Genomic DNA, 16,603 nt, shown 5'->3' on the forward strand with positions numbered 1-16,603 from the left:
TGTGTTTTGTTGGTGTAATTTTAGTGGCTGGTCAATTAAACAAATTCAATAATAATAATAAATACACTGTTCAAAAGTTTGGAAATGTCCTTGTTTTTTAAAGATAAGCACTTTTTAAAATAACGTCAAATTCATCAGAAATACAGTGTAGACATTGTTAATGTTGTAAATGACTATTGTAGCTGGAAACGGCATCAAAAATCTGGAATATCTGCATAGGCGTACAGAGGCCCATTATCAGCATCAATCAAATGTATTTATATAGTCCTTCTTACATCAGCTGATATATCTAAGAGCTGTACAGAAACCCAGCCTAAAACCCCAAACAGCAAGCAATGCAGGTGTAGAAGCACGGTGGCTAGGAAAAACTCCCTAGAAAGGCCTAAACCTAGGAAGAAACCTAGAGTTGTGGCACCTGGCTGTGCCGGGTAGAGATTATAACAGAACATGGCCAAGATGTTCAAATGTTCATAAATGACCAGCAGGGTCAAATAATAATAATCACAGTGAACAGGTCAGGGCTCCATAGCCGCAGGCAGAACAGTTGAAACTGGAGCAGCAGCACGACCAGGTGGACTGGGGACAACAAGGATTCATCATGCCAGGTAGTCCTGAGGCATGGTCCTAGAGCTCAGGTCCTCCGAGAGAGAGAAAGAAAGAGAGAATTAGAGAGACCATACTTAAATTCACACAGGACACCGGATAAGACAGGAGAGTACTCCAGCTTTAACAAACTGACCCTAGCCCCCCGACACAAACTACTGCAGCATCAATAATGGAGGCTGAGACAGGAGGGGTCAGGAGACACTGTGACCCCATCCGATGACACCCCCGGACAGGGCCAAACAGGCAGGATATAACCCCACCCACTTTGCCAAAGCACAGCCCTCACACCACTAGAGGGATATCTTCAACCACCAACTTACCATCCCGAGACAAGGCCGAGTATAGCCCAACCATCACTCCTGTGTTCCAATGGCACGTTGTGTTAGATAATCCAAAGTGATCATTTTTAAAGGCTAACACAACGTGCCATTGGAACACAGGAGTGATTTCTAAGGGACCCCAAACTTTTGAATTTGTGTATGTGTAATTAATCATATTTATCGTATCCTGTTTTTCTCCAGACACCATCACTGGGAGAACTGTCCCCAGCATCAAGACTTCACCATGCGCACCATCCAGACTATAGAAAACCACATCCCTGTGCTGAGGGAGAGCATTGTCAGGACTCCTTTCACAGGGAGAACTGTGTGCCTGTTCAATATGAATACAAACAGACACAATCCCCATCAGACTCCCCATCACAGCCCCTATAACAGCCAGACTCCCCGTCACAGCCCCTATAACAGCCACACTCCCCGTCACAGCCCCTATAACAGCCACACTCCCCGTCAGACTCCCTGTCACAGCCCCTATAATGGCAACACTCCCAGTCGCACTCCCCTTCACAGCCCCTGCCGCAGCCAGACTCCCTGCCGCAGCCCCTATAACAGACACACTCTCCGCTATAGTCCTTATAACACCCGTTCTCCCCGCCAGACTCTCTGTCACAGCGGCCACCTCTCCCTAGAGCCCAGCCAGTACCCAACTCCCCAGCCATGGTTTTCTCTACCCCTGGCGAGGAGGCAGCCGGCGGAGAGGCGGCCGGCGGAGACCTCTTCTACTGTTGTTTCTGAAGGCTATTTCTCTTCCTCCAGCCCTGCTAGGCTCAGCACATTATGCAGAGCAGCAGATGGAGAGGAGGAGAGTGAGACGGGAGAGAGAGAGCAGGTGCACGCGCATGGAAAGAGGCTGCAGGGAGGAGGGGGAAAAGGGAAGCAGCGAGAAATCGAGCAGGGAGGAGGGGGAGAAGAGAAGCAGCGAGATATCGCACTGGCGCAGGGAGGAGGAGAGCGAGAGCAGGCGTACGTCGTCTTCGCATCATCATCATCATCAACACTGCTTCTCTCATCATCGTCACGGGAAAGCAGCATCACAGCCTCGCAGCAGCTACGCAGACGTAGACGGAGGAGCAGCAGAGAAAATGGCAGCTGTTTTCAAAGACATGGCCTGAGTCTCGGCGCCAGACAGAAGTGGAGGCTGAGATTCAGCATCATGGGGAACCAGGAGGGGAAGCAGAAGAAGGGGAAAGAGGGGGACGGATACGGACAGGACGCAGCAGACCATACCACCGGGGAGCCCCGTCACACTGACGGCACAAACAAAGGATTTCACCACGGCAAGAAATCCCACGGAAAACATGGCAAAGGAGGAGGAGAGGAGAAGAAGAATAAGAAGGAGTCTAAATCCTCTGTGTTCTCTATTAGGAAGAGGAAGAATCTAAAGGGGAAGGGATCGACAGGGGGATCCAGGGAGGATGTGTTGTCGTCTCAGAACGAGCTGGACTCCGCTCACTCTGCTCACACCAAAACACCAGATCTCTCTCTGTCAGCTGACGAGCTGGGCCAATCTGACACCGAGGGACCAGCAGAGCCTGGTGATGGGCATGGTGCTAGGAGTCATGGTTGTATCACGGGGGAGAGCCGTCAGCCCACAGGGGAGAGCCGTCAGCCCACGGGGGAGAGCCGTCAGCCCACGGGGGCGACCGCGGACACTGCTCCAGACCAGCAGGGGGTGGTTGAACAGAGAAAGAGGAGCAGCTCTGGTTCAGACCCGGACATCTATAGCTTTCACTCAGCTGCAGAACAAGAGGACCTGCTAGCCGACATCCAGCAGGCTATTAGACTACAGCAGGGGGTGATTATCTCCACCGCTGAGCTGAGTGAAGAGCTGGGTTGGGGAGGAGGGTGGAGGAAACAGAGGTCTGACGAGGTTATAACTACCCCCAGTCCCACTGAACAAACCAAATCCCCACCGGAGCCTCTCTCTGCCCCAGAGGCAGCCCCCGTCACTGGCCGGGAGAATGGCCTGCTTTCTAAACTGTCTCTGTCTCTGGATGGGGAGGAGGAGGAGGCGGTGGAGGAGGAGAGGGGAGCTACCACTGCTACAGAGGAACTCAACTGGGAGCTGAGAGGGGCTGAAACAGAACCAGCTCTTTGTGCCTCCTCCTCTTTCTCTGGGACAAAGGAGCAGGAGGAGAAGCAGGCCGAGGAGGCATTGAGCTGCCAAGAGGTTAACGGTAACACTCAGCCCCTCTCTCAGCCCCCCACTGCCCAGACGAACGGCCATGTTACCAAGACAACCAGCGTTACCAGCTTCCCAGACCTCACAGCCTCCTTTGAGAGCGCTGTGGAGTCTCCTCTCAGAGAGGAGAAGGAGGTGTTGGAGGAGGTGGAGGAAGGGGAGGAGGAGGAGGAGAATGACCTGGACATGCCTCCCCTGTCAGCCGAGAGCCTTAGTCACAGTGATGCGACCACGAGCCACGAGGACATAGACCTGAGCTCTGGCAATGCCTCCGAGGAAGAGGGGAGGGTGGGGGACTGGGTGGGGGCAGGGGTGGGGGCTGCAGTCAGCGTTGAGTCCCTGGAGTGTCTTAGCAGGGGTGATCTGGGGTGCTCTGAGCCTGCCGACGACCCTCTGATCACCCAGAGAAGGAAGAGCAGCGTGTCCTTCTCCCCTTGGCCCTCTCAGGAGAGCCCTAGCCTGGCCATGCGTCTCCTCAAGTCCACCCTGACCTCCACCCTTCCATCCTACAACCACTCTTCCTCAGGCACCAGCCCCACAGTCAAACCCTACCCTCCCATTTACCCTTCTTACATCAAGACCACCACCAGGCAACTCTCTGGCTCCCCAGGCACCTCGCCCTCACGGAGCCCCTTGTTCCGCCAGCGCTGCCACGACCTGGGACACCGCACGGAGAAGTTTAGGGTTAGACGACAGCGCTCCCACAGCATCGCGGGTCCCCTCAGCTGGTCCGCGGATTGGACCGAGGAGCTGGACAGGGAGCGCCCCATCAAGGCAGGATCAGCAGACTACCTGGAGGGGTACGGAGGGTCGGAGGACAGGCTGAGGGGGGGCAGTCAGCCCCTGTGTGCCACACGGAGATCCTCCGCCGGACACGTGTCTACCTGTAGCTTCCACGACATCTTCACCGGTGAGTTCCATTTCTTTGTGTTCACAGGGACTCTCCCAAGGCCTCTTTCACAAGTTTTTCATCTTGGTGTTTTTGTTGTTGGTTGTGATGGAAAAAGTTCAAAAATGTATGTAAATCGCTCTGTATAAGGGACAGAGTATTGTATTGGGGCGGCAGATAGCCTAGTGGTTAGAGCGTTGGGCCAGTAAACGGCAGCAATCGAATCCCCAAGCTGACAAGGGAAAAATCAGTCTTTCTGCCCCTGAACAAGGCAGTTAACCCACCGTTCCCCGGTAGGCCGTTATTGTAAATAATAATTTGTTCTTAACTGGCTTGCCTAGTTAAATAAAGTATAAGAGCGTCTGATGAAATGTGAAAATGTTGCGTTGTCCTGAATCAGAGCTGTTGTGGGACTACAGTGTGGAGGCTAGCCGCTGTTGTGGGACTACAGTGTGGAGGCTAGCTGCTGTTGTGGGACTACAGTGTGGGGGCTAGCCGCTGTTTTGGGACTACAGTGTGGAGGCTAGCTGCTGTTGTGGGACTACAGTGTGGAGGCTAGCAGCTGTTGTGGGACTACAATGTGGAGGCTAGCTGCTGTTGTGGGAATACAGTGTGGGGGCTAGCTGCTGTTGTGGGACTACAGTGTGGGGGCTAGCTGCTGTTGTGGGACTACAGTGTGGGGGCTAGCTGCTGTTGTGGGACTACAGTGTGGAGGCTAGCTGCTGTTGTGGGACTACAGTGTGGAGGCTAGCTGCTGTTGTGGGACTACAGTGTGGAGGCTAGCTGCTGTTGTGGGACTACAATGTGGAGGCTAGCTGCTGTTGTGGGACTACAGTGTGGAGGCTAGCTGCTGTTGTGGGACTACAATGTGGAGGCTAGCTGCTGTTGTGGGACTAGTGTGGAGGCTAGCTGCTGTTGTGGGACTAGTGTGGAGGCTAGCTGCTGTTGTGGGACTAGTGTGGAGGCTAGCTGCTGTTGTGGGACTAGTGTGTAGGCTAGCTGCTGTTCTGGTACTAGAGTGTGGATTAGCTGCTGTTCTGGTACTAGAGTGTGGATTAGCTGCTGTTCTGGTACTAGAGTGTGGATTAGCTGCTGTTCTGGTACTAGAGTGTGGATTAGCTGCTGTTCTGGTACTACAGTGTGGATTAGCTGCTGTTCTGGTACTACAGTGTGGATTAGCTGCTGTTCTGGTACTACAGTGTGGATTAGCTGCTGTTCTGGTACTACAGTGTGGATTAGCTGCTGTTCTGGTACTACAGTGTGGATTAGCTGCTGTTCTGGTACTACAGTGTGGATTAGCTGCTGTTCTGGTACTACAGTGTGGATTAGCTGCTGTTCTGGTACTACAGTGTGGATTAGCTGCTGTTCTGGTACTACAGTGTGGATTAGCTGCTGTTGTGGGACTACAGTGTGGATTAGCTGCTGTTCTGGTACTACAGTGTGGATTAGCTGCTGTTGTGGGACTAGTGTGGATTAGCTGCTGTTGTGGGACTAGTGTGTAGGCTAGCTGCTGTTCTGGTACTACAGTGTGGATTAGCTGCTGTTCTGGTACTACAGTGTGGATTAGCTGCTGTTGTGGGACTACAGTGTGGATTAGCTGCTGTTGTGGGACTAGTGTGTAGGCTAGCTGCTGTTCTGGTACTACAGTGTGGATTATTTATTTTATTTTTATTTTACCTTTATTTAGCCAGGCAAGTCAGTTAAGAACAAATTCTTATTTTCAATGACGGCCTGGGAACAGTGGGTTAACTGCCTGTTCAGGGGCAGAACGACAGATTTGTACCTTGTCAGCTCGGGGGTTTGAACTCGCAACCTTCCGGTTACTAGTCCAACGCTCTAACCACTAGGCTACCCTGCCGCCCCAATTAGCTGCTGTTGTGGGACTACAGTGTGGATTAGCTGCTGTTGTGGGACTAGTGTGTAGGCTAGCTGCTGTTCTGGTACTACAGTGTGGATTAGCTGCTGTTCTGGTACTACAGTGTGGAGGCTAGCCGCTGTTGTGGGACTACAGTGTGGGGGCTAGCCGCTGTTGTGGGACTACAGTGTGGGGGCTAGCCGCTGTTGTGGGACTACAGTGTGGGGGCTAGCCGCTGTTGTGGGACTACAGTGTGGGGGCTAGCCGCTGTTGTGGGACTACAGTGTGGGGGCTAGCCGCTGTTGTGGGACTACAGTGTGGGGGCTAGCCGCTGTTGTGGGACTACAGTGTGGGGGCTAGCCGCTGTTGTGGGACTACAGTGTGGGGGCTAGCCGCTGTTGTGGGACTACAGTGTGCGGGCTAGCCGCTGTTGGGGGACTACAGTGTAGGGTAGCTGCTGTGTTAAGGGGTTTCTCCTCACTGTGTCCTTGTTTCAAGCTGCACACTTGGCAGTCTCAGTTTAGTAGAAACAGAACAAAACTCAACTTCTCTCATCTTACCCATGTTCATATTAATGGATCTGTTCTGAATAGCAATCAAGCAATGAGTATAATTATCCACCTGATTCATTCAATGTTATTTTCTCCTGTTTATTTAGATGTTTAGATGTCTAGCATGTGTAAACTATTCCATCTAGACGTGGCTACAGTAACTACTCGGTCTGGACGTGGCTACAGTAACTACTCGTCTAGACGTGGCTACAGTAACTACTCGTCTAGACGTGGCTACAGTAACTACTCGTCTAGACGTGGCTACAGTAACTACTCGTCTAGACGTGGCTACAGTAACTACTCGTCTAGACGTGGCTACAGTAACTACTCGTCTAGACGTGGCTACAGTAACTACTCGTCTAGACGTGGCTACAGTAACTACTCGTCTAGACGTGGCTACAGTAACTACTCGTCTAGACGTGGCTACAGTAACTACTCGTCTAGACGTGGCTACAGTAACTACTCGTCTAGACGTGGCTACAGTAACTACTCGTCTAGACGTGGCTACAGTAACTACTCGTCTAGACGTGGCTACAGTAACTACTCGTCCTGGACGTGGCTACAGTAACTACTCGTCCTGGACGTGGCTACAGTAACTACTCGTCCTGGACGTGGCTACAGTAACTAGTCGTTCTGGACGGGGCTACAGTAACTAGTCGTCCTGGACGTGGCTACAGTAACTAGTCGTCCTGGACGGGGCTACAGTAACTAGTCTGTCTGGACGTGGCTACAGTAACTAGTCTGTCTGGACGTGGCTACAGTAACTAGTCGTTCTGGACGGGGCTACAGTAACTAGTCGTTCTGGACGGGGCTACAGTAACTAGTCGGTCTGGACGGGGCTACAGTAACTAGTCGGTCTGGACGTGGCTACAGTAACTAGTCGGTCTGGACGGGGCTACAGTAACTAGTCGGTCTGGACGGGGCTACAGTAACTAGTCGGTCTGGACGTGGCTACAGTAACTAGTCGGTCTGGACGGGGCTACAGTAACTAGTCGGTCTGGACGGGGCTACAGTAACTAGTCGGTCTGGACGTGGCTACAGTAACTACTCTGTCTGGACGGGGCTACAGTAACTAGTCGGTCTGGACGGGGCTACAGTAACTAGTCTGTCTGGACGGGGCTACAGTAACTAGTCGGTCTGGACGGGGCTACAGTAACTAGTCGGTCTGGACGGGGCTACAGTAACTAGTCGTTCTGGACGGGGCTACAGTAACTAGTCGTTCTGGACGGGGCTACAGTAACTAGTCGGTCTGGACGGGGCTACAGTAACTAGTCGGTCTGGACGGGGCTACAGTAACTAGTCGGTCTGGACGGGGCTACAGTAACTAGTCGGTCTGGACGGGGCTACAGTAGTATGAATGATAGACTAGTTACTGTAGCCGGTCTGGACGTGGCTACAGTAACTAGTCGGTCTGGACGTGGCTACAGTAACTAGTCGGTCTGGACGTGGCTACAGTAACTAGTCGGTCTGGACCTGGCTACAGTAACTACGCCGTCTGGACGTGGCTACAGTAGTATGAATGATAGACAGTATTTGGCCTGGACAGTTCATTCCCCCTCTAAGTACTTAGCATAAACAAACAGCTGTGGCTGTTGAGATGTGTTGTGGTCAGTTGGTGAAGAGGGACAGTGATCTTTGTTTTGGGCCTCAGCTCTCGAACTGTAAACTAATGGAAGAGAGAAAAGAGCTCTCCCTCGGACGGACGGACCAAATTAAATGTGTTTCTACTGGAGAGGATGACAGGAGATGGAGTCCTTCCTGACCTGACCCCTCGGTTGGTCGCTCCCTTCCTCCCTGACCCCTCGGTCGGTTGTTCCCTCCCTTCCTCCCCTCCTGACGTGGCCGGTCGCTCCCTCCTGACGTGACCCTTTGGCCTGTCAGTCGCTCCCTCCTGTCGTGACCCCTCGGTCGGTCCGTCCCTCCTCGTCCCTGGTCTTGGCTGGACAAGGTTAATATTTAATGCTTTAAAGCAGGGATGTCCAACTCATTCCATGTAGGGCCTAGAGCCTGCTGGTTCTTTCCCTTCAATTCAGACCTGGACCACCAGGTGAGGGGGAGTTGTTCACTAATTACTGACCTTAATTCATCAACCAAGTACAAGGGAGGAGTGAGAACCTACAGACACTCGACCCTCGGTGGAATGAGTTTTACGTCTGTGCTTCAAAGGGTTTCTGATGCATGTCACTAGACAGGAGTCTGACAACTGACAATATGTTCATTTATTTGTAGTTTGTATGAGCTGTGAGCTTTGGCTCCAGGATAGCACATTTATTGTTGGTGTGAACACACACACACACACACACACACACGCGCACCCTTAGCCAACACCATGGAAACGTGGTGATTAGTGTGTTGTGCAGAGCATGGTGTGTATGGGGGAGGGGGTGACAGACAGAGCTTTCATGCTGCATTACATCAATAGAAGTGAGGTGCCTTTTAAGGCGTCAGCAGACAGATTGTTTGATCCTTGCAGATCTTGGCTAGCAAGGGAAAAAAACGTCTGTGCTTGTATACTTAAAATATCTCTGCTCGAAATACAAGAGAAAATAGTCACAAAAAATAATCACACTTGAGACCCTGTAGCAACAAGTACACTTACTCAAAATAGTCTGAATGAATCTAAGATAACATTAGAAATCTAATTGTTTGACGTTTTTGCGGAGGGTGTCTTGCTGTCTAACTTCTTGGTGCATTACTTCTCAAGGGGCAACATTTAAACGAGTCGTCTTGTTATTGAATTACAACAAACACTTCATTGAAGAATCCCTACTGTTGACCAATCACCGACAAAGGGGCATAGTCTTTGGCTACCGAACTTCGGCTTGGTTCAAGACTAAATTGAATGTGCTCGAACAGCTGACAAAATACCAGCCCAACACCAAAAATAACAAAAACGTGACAAAATATATAGCCATGTTATTACCTGGTACTTCCTGTTTATAGCCATGTTATTACCTGGTGCTTCCTGTTTATAGCCATGTTATTACCTGGTGCTTCCTGTATATAGCCATGTTATTACCTGGTGCTTCCTGTATATAGCCATGTTATTACCTGGTACTTCCTGTATATAGCCATGTTATTACCTGGTACTTCCTGTATATAGCCATGTTATTACCTGGTACTTCCTGTATATTGCCATGTTATTACCTGGTACTTCCTGTATATAGCCATGTTATTACCTGGTACTTCCTGTATATAGCCATGTTATCTTTAACTGCATTGTTGGAAAAGGACCCTTTAGTCTGCGTTTCACTGTCAGTCTCCACACAGTTCATGAGCAGCTCTTTTACTCACCCCTCTAATATTAGAACTGCTCTCCTCTCTAAATCTGTACTACTCCCTTCTTCCGTTCCTTCTCCCTCCTTCCCTCCCTCTCTCCCCCTCCCCTCTTCTCCTGCCATCTACTGTAAAATTATATTCTGACTCTAATCCTCAGAATGGGCGTCTTTGAATTACTTCAGGAGTGCTGTAGCTACTTCAGCAGCGACCCAAAATGCTGATTACCAGTGGGGGAATTTAGTGATGACATGTTCTGAACTCTAGATAGAAATACAATGAAAGGATCTGATGGTATGATTCCCTATTCTGTCTGACAGTCGATCTGCTCTACGTCATACAATTCTATCTGAAAGGCCTGTATTGGTACATCGTCCTGAATAGGCCCCAGATCATATCCCATAATATCGGGGTGTCATGACAACCAGGGGTGAAGATAGGCCATGCATCATTGCCTCTTTAGTAGTCTTATTTTGACTTAGTCTCTAATGGCCCCCTATTCCCTATATAGAACACTACTGTTGACCAGAGCCCTATTCCCTATATAGAACACTACTGTTGACCAGAGCCCTATTCCCTATATAGAACACTACTGTTGACCAGAGCCCTATTCCCTATATAGAACACTACTGTTGACCAGAGCCCTATTCCCTATATAGAACACTACTGTTGACCAGAGCCCTATTCCCTATATAGAACACTACTGTTGACCAGAGCCCTATTCCCTATATAGAACACTACTGTTGACCAGAGCCCTATTCCCTATATAGAACACTACTGTTGACCAGAGCCCTATTCCCTATATAGAACACTACTGTTGACCAGAGCCCTATTCCCTATATAGAACACTACTGTTGACCAGGGCCCTATTCCCTATATAGAACACTACTGTTGACCAGAGCCCTATTCCCTATATAGTGCACTACTGTTGACCAGAGCCCTATTCCCTATATAGTGCACTACTGTTGACCAGAGCACTTCATAGTGCACTACTGTTGACTGGAACCCTATGAGTCCTGGTCAAATGTAGTGTACTACATTTGTAGGTTGATGTAGGGTAATGTAGGGTGCCATTTCAGATGCAGCTTGGCTGTCATGACAACCAGTGGTGGCGTTTTTTAAAAGGCCATTCATTAGTTCTGTCCATATTAACTAACGGGCCAGCTGTAATATAATTAGCCCTGTTGGTTCAGCAGCTCTACTGGAGACACAGACATGACTGATGACAGAGGAGAGGACATAACTACAGCCTCGTCTATCCATTCACTTTGTGTGTTTGTGCTCGTGTTAAAATGCATGTCGATATCACCATGTGGCTGGTTGCCATTTTGGCTTTTGGGTTTCTGGTATATGGATGTTATCCTTCAGGGAATGTGCCTCTCTATATACAGTGTGTTCTTCCATTCCAGTCTCCTCCCACCATCCTAAAATCCTTTAGGCGGGATGGCTCTAGAACCTTTAGGCAGGATGGCTCTAGAACCTTTAGGCGACATGGCTCTAGAACCTTTAGGCGGGATGGCTCTAGAACCTTTAGGCGACATGGCTCTAGAACCTTTAGGCGGGATGGCTCTAGAACCTTTAGGCGGGATGGCTCTAGAACTTTTAGGCGGGATGGCTCTAGAACTTTTAGGCGGGATGGCTCTAGAACCTTTAGGCGGGATGGCTCTAGAACCTTTAGGCGGGATGGCTCTAGAACTTTTAGGCGGGATGGCTCTAGAACCTTTAGGTGGGATATGTAATACATGTTCTTCTCTATTCCTTACTTTTAGAATGTAGGGTTGCTGCTAGTCTTTTACAGGCTTCTATATAGACTATTCTGACGTTGCCACCCTGGCGGCAGACTGTTCTGGCTGGCGGCAGACTGTTCTGGCTGGCGGCGCTTGTTATCAGCACTAAAGAAGTATCACCTTCAGACTTTATTCATTTAACACGCTGTCAAGTTGATGTGCCATGGGAGGAGGAAGGAAAAGAGATGTCCTCTCACTGTCAACTGTGTTTATTTTCAGCAAACTTAACATGTGTAAATATTTGAATGAACATAAGATACAACAACTGAGACAAACTGGACAAATGTGACCCTGAACAAGGTGGGGGGGGTCGAAAGTAACAGTAAGTATCTGGTGTGGCCACCAGCTGCATTAAGTACTGCAGTGCATCTCCTCCTCATGGACTGCACCAGATTTGCCAGTTCTTGTTGTGAGATGTTACCCCACTCTTTCACCAAGGCACCTGCAAGTTCCCAGACATTTCTGAGGGGGCCTGTCGTGTCTTTGCCTATGCCGGATTAAGTGATATGACATGCCGGTCTATAAAATCCTTTCTCTGTAATTAATATTACCTGATTGAGCTAATTATGTAAATGTAATTCATATCACCTGATTGAGCTAATTATGTAAATGTAATTAACTAGAAAGTCGGGGCTCCACGAAATAATATTTGTAGAGCTGTTATTTTCCTAATAAACTCTTAAAGACCTAGTAATATTTTACGTCAATAGCAGTCAATATTAATCGTCACCTTACGTCCGTCTCATCTGAAAGTTGTAAATTCTTGGTTATCTTCACGAACCCTGGCTAACAAGTTGAATCAGCAATACAACATTGGGTTTAATTATTTATTTACTAAATACCTAACTAATCACACAGAATTACATATACACAGAATGAATCATACACAGAATGAATCATACCTTGATTTCAAATGATGTCATAAAGGAAAACGTCCCTAGCAGGCGGAACAGATATGACAGCTGGTTACACAAAAGAAAAGGGGCTCGGTTTGAGTGAAAGAGCGGGAAGACTGGAAAAGGAAATACATATTTACTCTGAGCTGTGCTTCATTAGGTTGGTGGTAAATGGAAGGCCGTGTTGCCAAACCGAGTTCTTTGTCCTTTGAAGAATGTCTCTGGTGGTGAACGGGAAACATTGTAGTAATGTCTTTGTGTGGTAGACGGGTTACTCTGTCTGTTCTTTCCTAGCCCACGTTTTCAGCTGCTGTTGCTAACTCAACGGCTAGGAGGTATCTCTTCTGTAGTGAATAAGAGTTCAAAGTTTATACCATTCACAACCAAAGCTCACGCTGAGGTTGGCTTCGTCCTGTAGTTATTATCTGAACCATTCAGACATTGGATTGTCATCCTAATGTACCCGGAACAGCTGACATGTTAGTCCTTTTAACATATGGACCGTCGTCCTCACATCCTCGAAACAGGTTACATTTTCGTCAAGGCTTTATATAGTGGCGGGAGAAGGGTGTGTTTTCATAGTTTACAGCCCATGTCTCTTCACAGGGGATGGCCACTTATTGAGCAGAGCCCTAACCTTATGAAAACCCAAATCTCTCATTTGGAAGCTAAAATTACATTTAATCTTTTCACCAATCATTTTATATTCAAACATTTAAATTGAACAACAATTCCATGTGAATTTGATAACTACAATGTGCGGACTTTACACTGTAGAGTTTGTCATCCTATCATTGATGAGAATGTCTCAGATGACCACCGAACTGACATCATATTCATTAAGTACCACCGCATATGTTCAACTGGTCGGATTACCAGAATATGGTTCATTTCCCCCCACCTTCTGATGTTTCCAGAATCTCTGTTAACCAAGGGATTTTCAAATGTAACATCAGTAGGGTAGAGAGAGGAAAAAGGGGGGAGAGGTATTTATGACTGTCATAAACCTACCCCCAGGCCAACAGGCCCTAGCCCTCACCCTCCGATCCAACAGGTCCCAAAAGTGCTCAATAGGATTTATATCCGGGCTCTTCGCTGGCCATGGCAGAACACTGACATTCCTGTCTTGTAGGAAATCATGCACAGAACGAGCAGTATGGCGGGTGGCATTGTCACGCTGGAGGGTCATGTCAAGATGAGCCTGCAGGAAGGGTACCACATGAGGGAGGAGGATGTCTTCCCTGTAACGCACAGTGTTGAGATTGCCTGCAATGACAACAAGCTCAGTCCGATGATGCTGTGACACACCGCCCCAGACCATGATGGACCCTCCACCTCCAAATCGATCCCGCTCCAGAGTACAGGCCTCGGTGTAACGCTCATTCCTTCAACAATAAACACAAATCCGATCATCACCCCTGGTGAGACAACCGCTGCTCGTCAGTGAAGAGCACTTTGCCTGTCCTGTCTGGTCCAGCGATGGTGGGTTTGTGCCCATAGGCGATGCTGTTGCCGGTTATGTCTGGTGAGGACCTGCCTTACAACAGGCCTACAAGCCCTCAGTCCAGCCTCTCTCAGCCCATTGCGGACAGTCTGAGCACTGATGGAGGGATTGTGCGTTCTGGTGTAACTCGGGCAGTTGTTGCGACCCTTTACCTGTCCCGCAGGTGTGATGTTCAGATGTACCGATCCTGTGCAGGTGTTACACGTGGTTTGCCACTGCGATGACGGTCAGATGTCCGTCCTGTCTCCCTGTAGCGCTGTCTTACTTGTCTCACAGTACGGACATTGTAATTTATTGCCCTGGCCACATCTGCAGTCCTCATGCCTCCTTGTAGCTTGTCTAAGGCACGTTCACGCAGATGAGCAGGGACCCTGGGCATCTTTCTGTTGGTGTTTTACAAGTCAGTAGAAAGGCCTCTTTAGTGTCCTAAATATTCATAACTGTGACCTTAATTGCCTACCATCTGTAAGCTGTTGGTGTCTTAACGACCGTTCCACAGGTGCATGTTCATTAATTGTTTATGGTTCATTGAACAAGCATGGGAAACAGTGTTCAAACCCTTTACAATGAAGATCTGTGAAGTTATTTGGATTTTTATGAACGATCTTTGAATGACAGGGTCCTGCAAAAGGGACGTGTTTTTAAAATATATAAAATATATATATATAGCACACACGTATGTCTGGTTGACTCTCTCTAGGTCTACTGTAGTAATATTGATGTCTCTAACTCCTGGTCGTACTCTCCTAGAGAAGTTGTTAGACTGTAGTAATAATAATGTCTCTCTCTGTCTACCTCCAGGTCGTACTCTCCTGGAGAAGTTGTTAGACTAGTAATATTAATGTCTCTCTCTCTGTCTACCTCCAGGTCGTACTCTCCTAGAGAAGTTGTTCCTACAACAGGAAGATGCCCAGCCAGAGGAAGCTGAGAAGCTGTGTTCTCGGATTCTGGCCATGGGTCTGTTGCTACCCTTCACTGACTGCTTCAGAGACACAATAGGAGGGTCCAACCCACAACTCGCTGCGCCATGCAAGTTCCACGTGAGTGTCATATCCTATACCAGGGCCTTCAACCCTGTTCCTGGAGAGAGACCCTCCTGTAGGTTTTCACTCCAACCCTGTTCCTGGAGAGAGACCCTCCTGTAGGTTTTCACTCCAACCCTGTTCCTGGAGAGAGACCCTCCTGTAGGTTTTCACTCCAACCCTGTTCCTGGTGAGAGACCCTCCTGTAGGTTTTCACTCCAACCCTGTTCCTGGAGAGAGACCCTCCTGTAGGTTTTCACTCCAACTGTAGTTACCCGATTCTACTTAATTATTAGGATCAAGTGTTCTAGATTAGGTCTGGAGCAGGACAGGTACCAGAGGTCAGGGCCCACTGTTACTTCCCGAGTGGCACAGCTGTCTAAGGCACTGCATCTGATACGTTCACTACAGTCTCTGGTTCGAGTCCAGGCTGTGTCCCATAGGGCGGTGCCCAATTGTCCCAGCATCGTCCAGGTTTTGCCGGGGCAGGCCGTCATTGTAAACACTGACTTGCCTCGTTAAATAAATAAAGTTCAGTCCCATTGTGTTATGATATGCAGTATGTTAGACAGTAAATATTCCATCTTGTTGATATGCAGTATGTTAGACAGTAAATATTCCCCTGGTTCAGTCCCATTGTGTTATGCAGTATGCTAGACAGTAAATATCCCATCTTGTTGATATGCAGTATGTTAGACAGTAAATATCCCATCTTGTTGATATGCAGTATGTTAGACAGTAAATATTCCCCTGGTTTAGTCTCTTAAAATTAGCATATTCCCATTTGGAGGGATCATGTTATCTGTGTTGTTGGAGGTGATTGGTTGGCATGTCTTTTGGCTGTGATGTGATGGTGTCTTCAAAGAGCTCTGACGCGCGCGCACACACACACCATCTGCCCAGTGTGTCGTGGTTGGACTACATTTCCCAGCAGCCTTTTGTAACCCGAGTACCACCTTATCACAGCATCGCCCATGCTGGGTATCTGCATCAGTCTGCAGCACACAGCAGTCTTCTGTTACCGTTACACTCAGGGGGTGAAAGTAAGGCGGCCTGGTACGGCGTCTTGGTAAAATAAATAGTGGTGGGGCGCCGTACCTGTAAAACGTGAGCCCGTCACAATTAACACAACATGTTCAAAAATATACTATCGTCTGCTACACTGTTAACATTACTGCATGTCAGCCGCCCAGGGTGGTTTCACTCCAAATGGCGTTGTGGTTTGAGGAGCACACTTACACATTGTCAAGGTGGAGATGAGTGAATTGACTGGAAACCGGGTGGTTTCACTCCAAATGGCGTTGTGGTTTGAGGAGCACACTTACACATTGTCAAGGCGGAGATGAGTGGCGGAGACCGAGGCGCGCACGGACAACAGTGGATGCATCAATTCAGGCTACACGTGTAGACCTAATGACTGACTGTCGCAGAACGGCAGTACAGTAGCCTACACGTAGACCTAATGACTGACTGTCGCAGAACGGCAGTACAGTAGCCTACACGTAGACCTAATGACTGACTGTAGCAGAACGGCAGTACAGTAGCTTACACGTAGACCTAATGACTGTCTGTCGCAGAACGGCAGTACAGTAGCCTACACGTAGACCTAATGACTGACTGTCGCAGAACGGCAGTACAGTAGCCTACACGTAGACCTAATGACTGACTGTCGCAGAACGGCAGTACAGTAGCCTACA

The 16,603-nt window shown here is 48.9% G+C and overlaps 1 protein-coding gene across 1 annotated transcript in view; it reads left to right on the forward strand.

Annotated features, from left to right (window-relative positions):
• The first annotated feature begins 1,134 nt into the window (after nucleotides 1-1,134).
• LOC139381607 (formin-2-like) overlaps nucleotides 1,135-16,603 on the forward strand; it is a 143,856-nt gene continuing 128,387 nt past the window's right edge. The window contains exons 1-2 of the mRNA XM_071125260.1: nucleotides 1,135-4,036; nucleotides 14,752-14,924. Of these exons, the coding sequence (XP_070981361.1) occupies nucleotides 1,171-4,036; nucleotides 14,752-14,924 (3,039 nt within the window). The 5' untranslated portion in view covers nucleotides 1,135-1,170. The remainder of the gene's footprint in view (nucleotides 4,037-14,751; nucleotides 14,925-16,603) is intronic.

The sequence above is a fragment of the Oncorhynchus clarkii genome, chromosome 23 (genome assembly GCF_045791955.1).
Source record: "Oncorhynchus clarkii lewisi isolate Uvic-CL-2024 chromosome 23, UVic_Ocla_1.0, whole genome shotgun sequence".
In the NCBI taxonomy this organism is placed as follows: domain Eukaryota; kingdom Metazoa; phylum Chordata; class Actinopteri; order Salmoniformes; family Salmonidae; genus Oncorhynchus; species Oncorhynchus clarkii.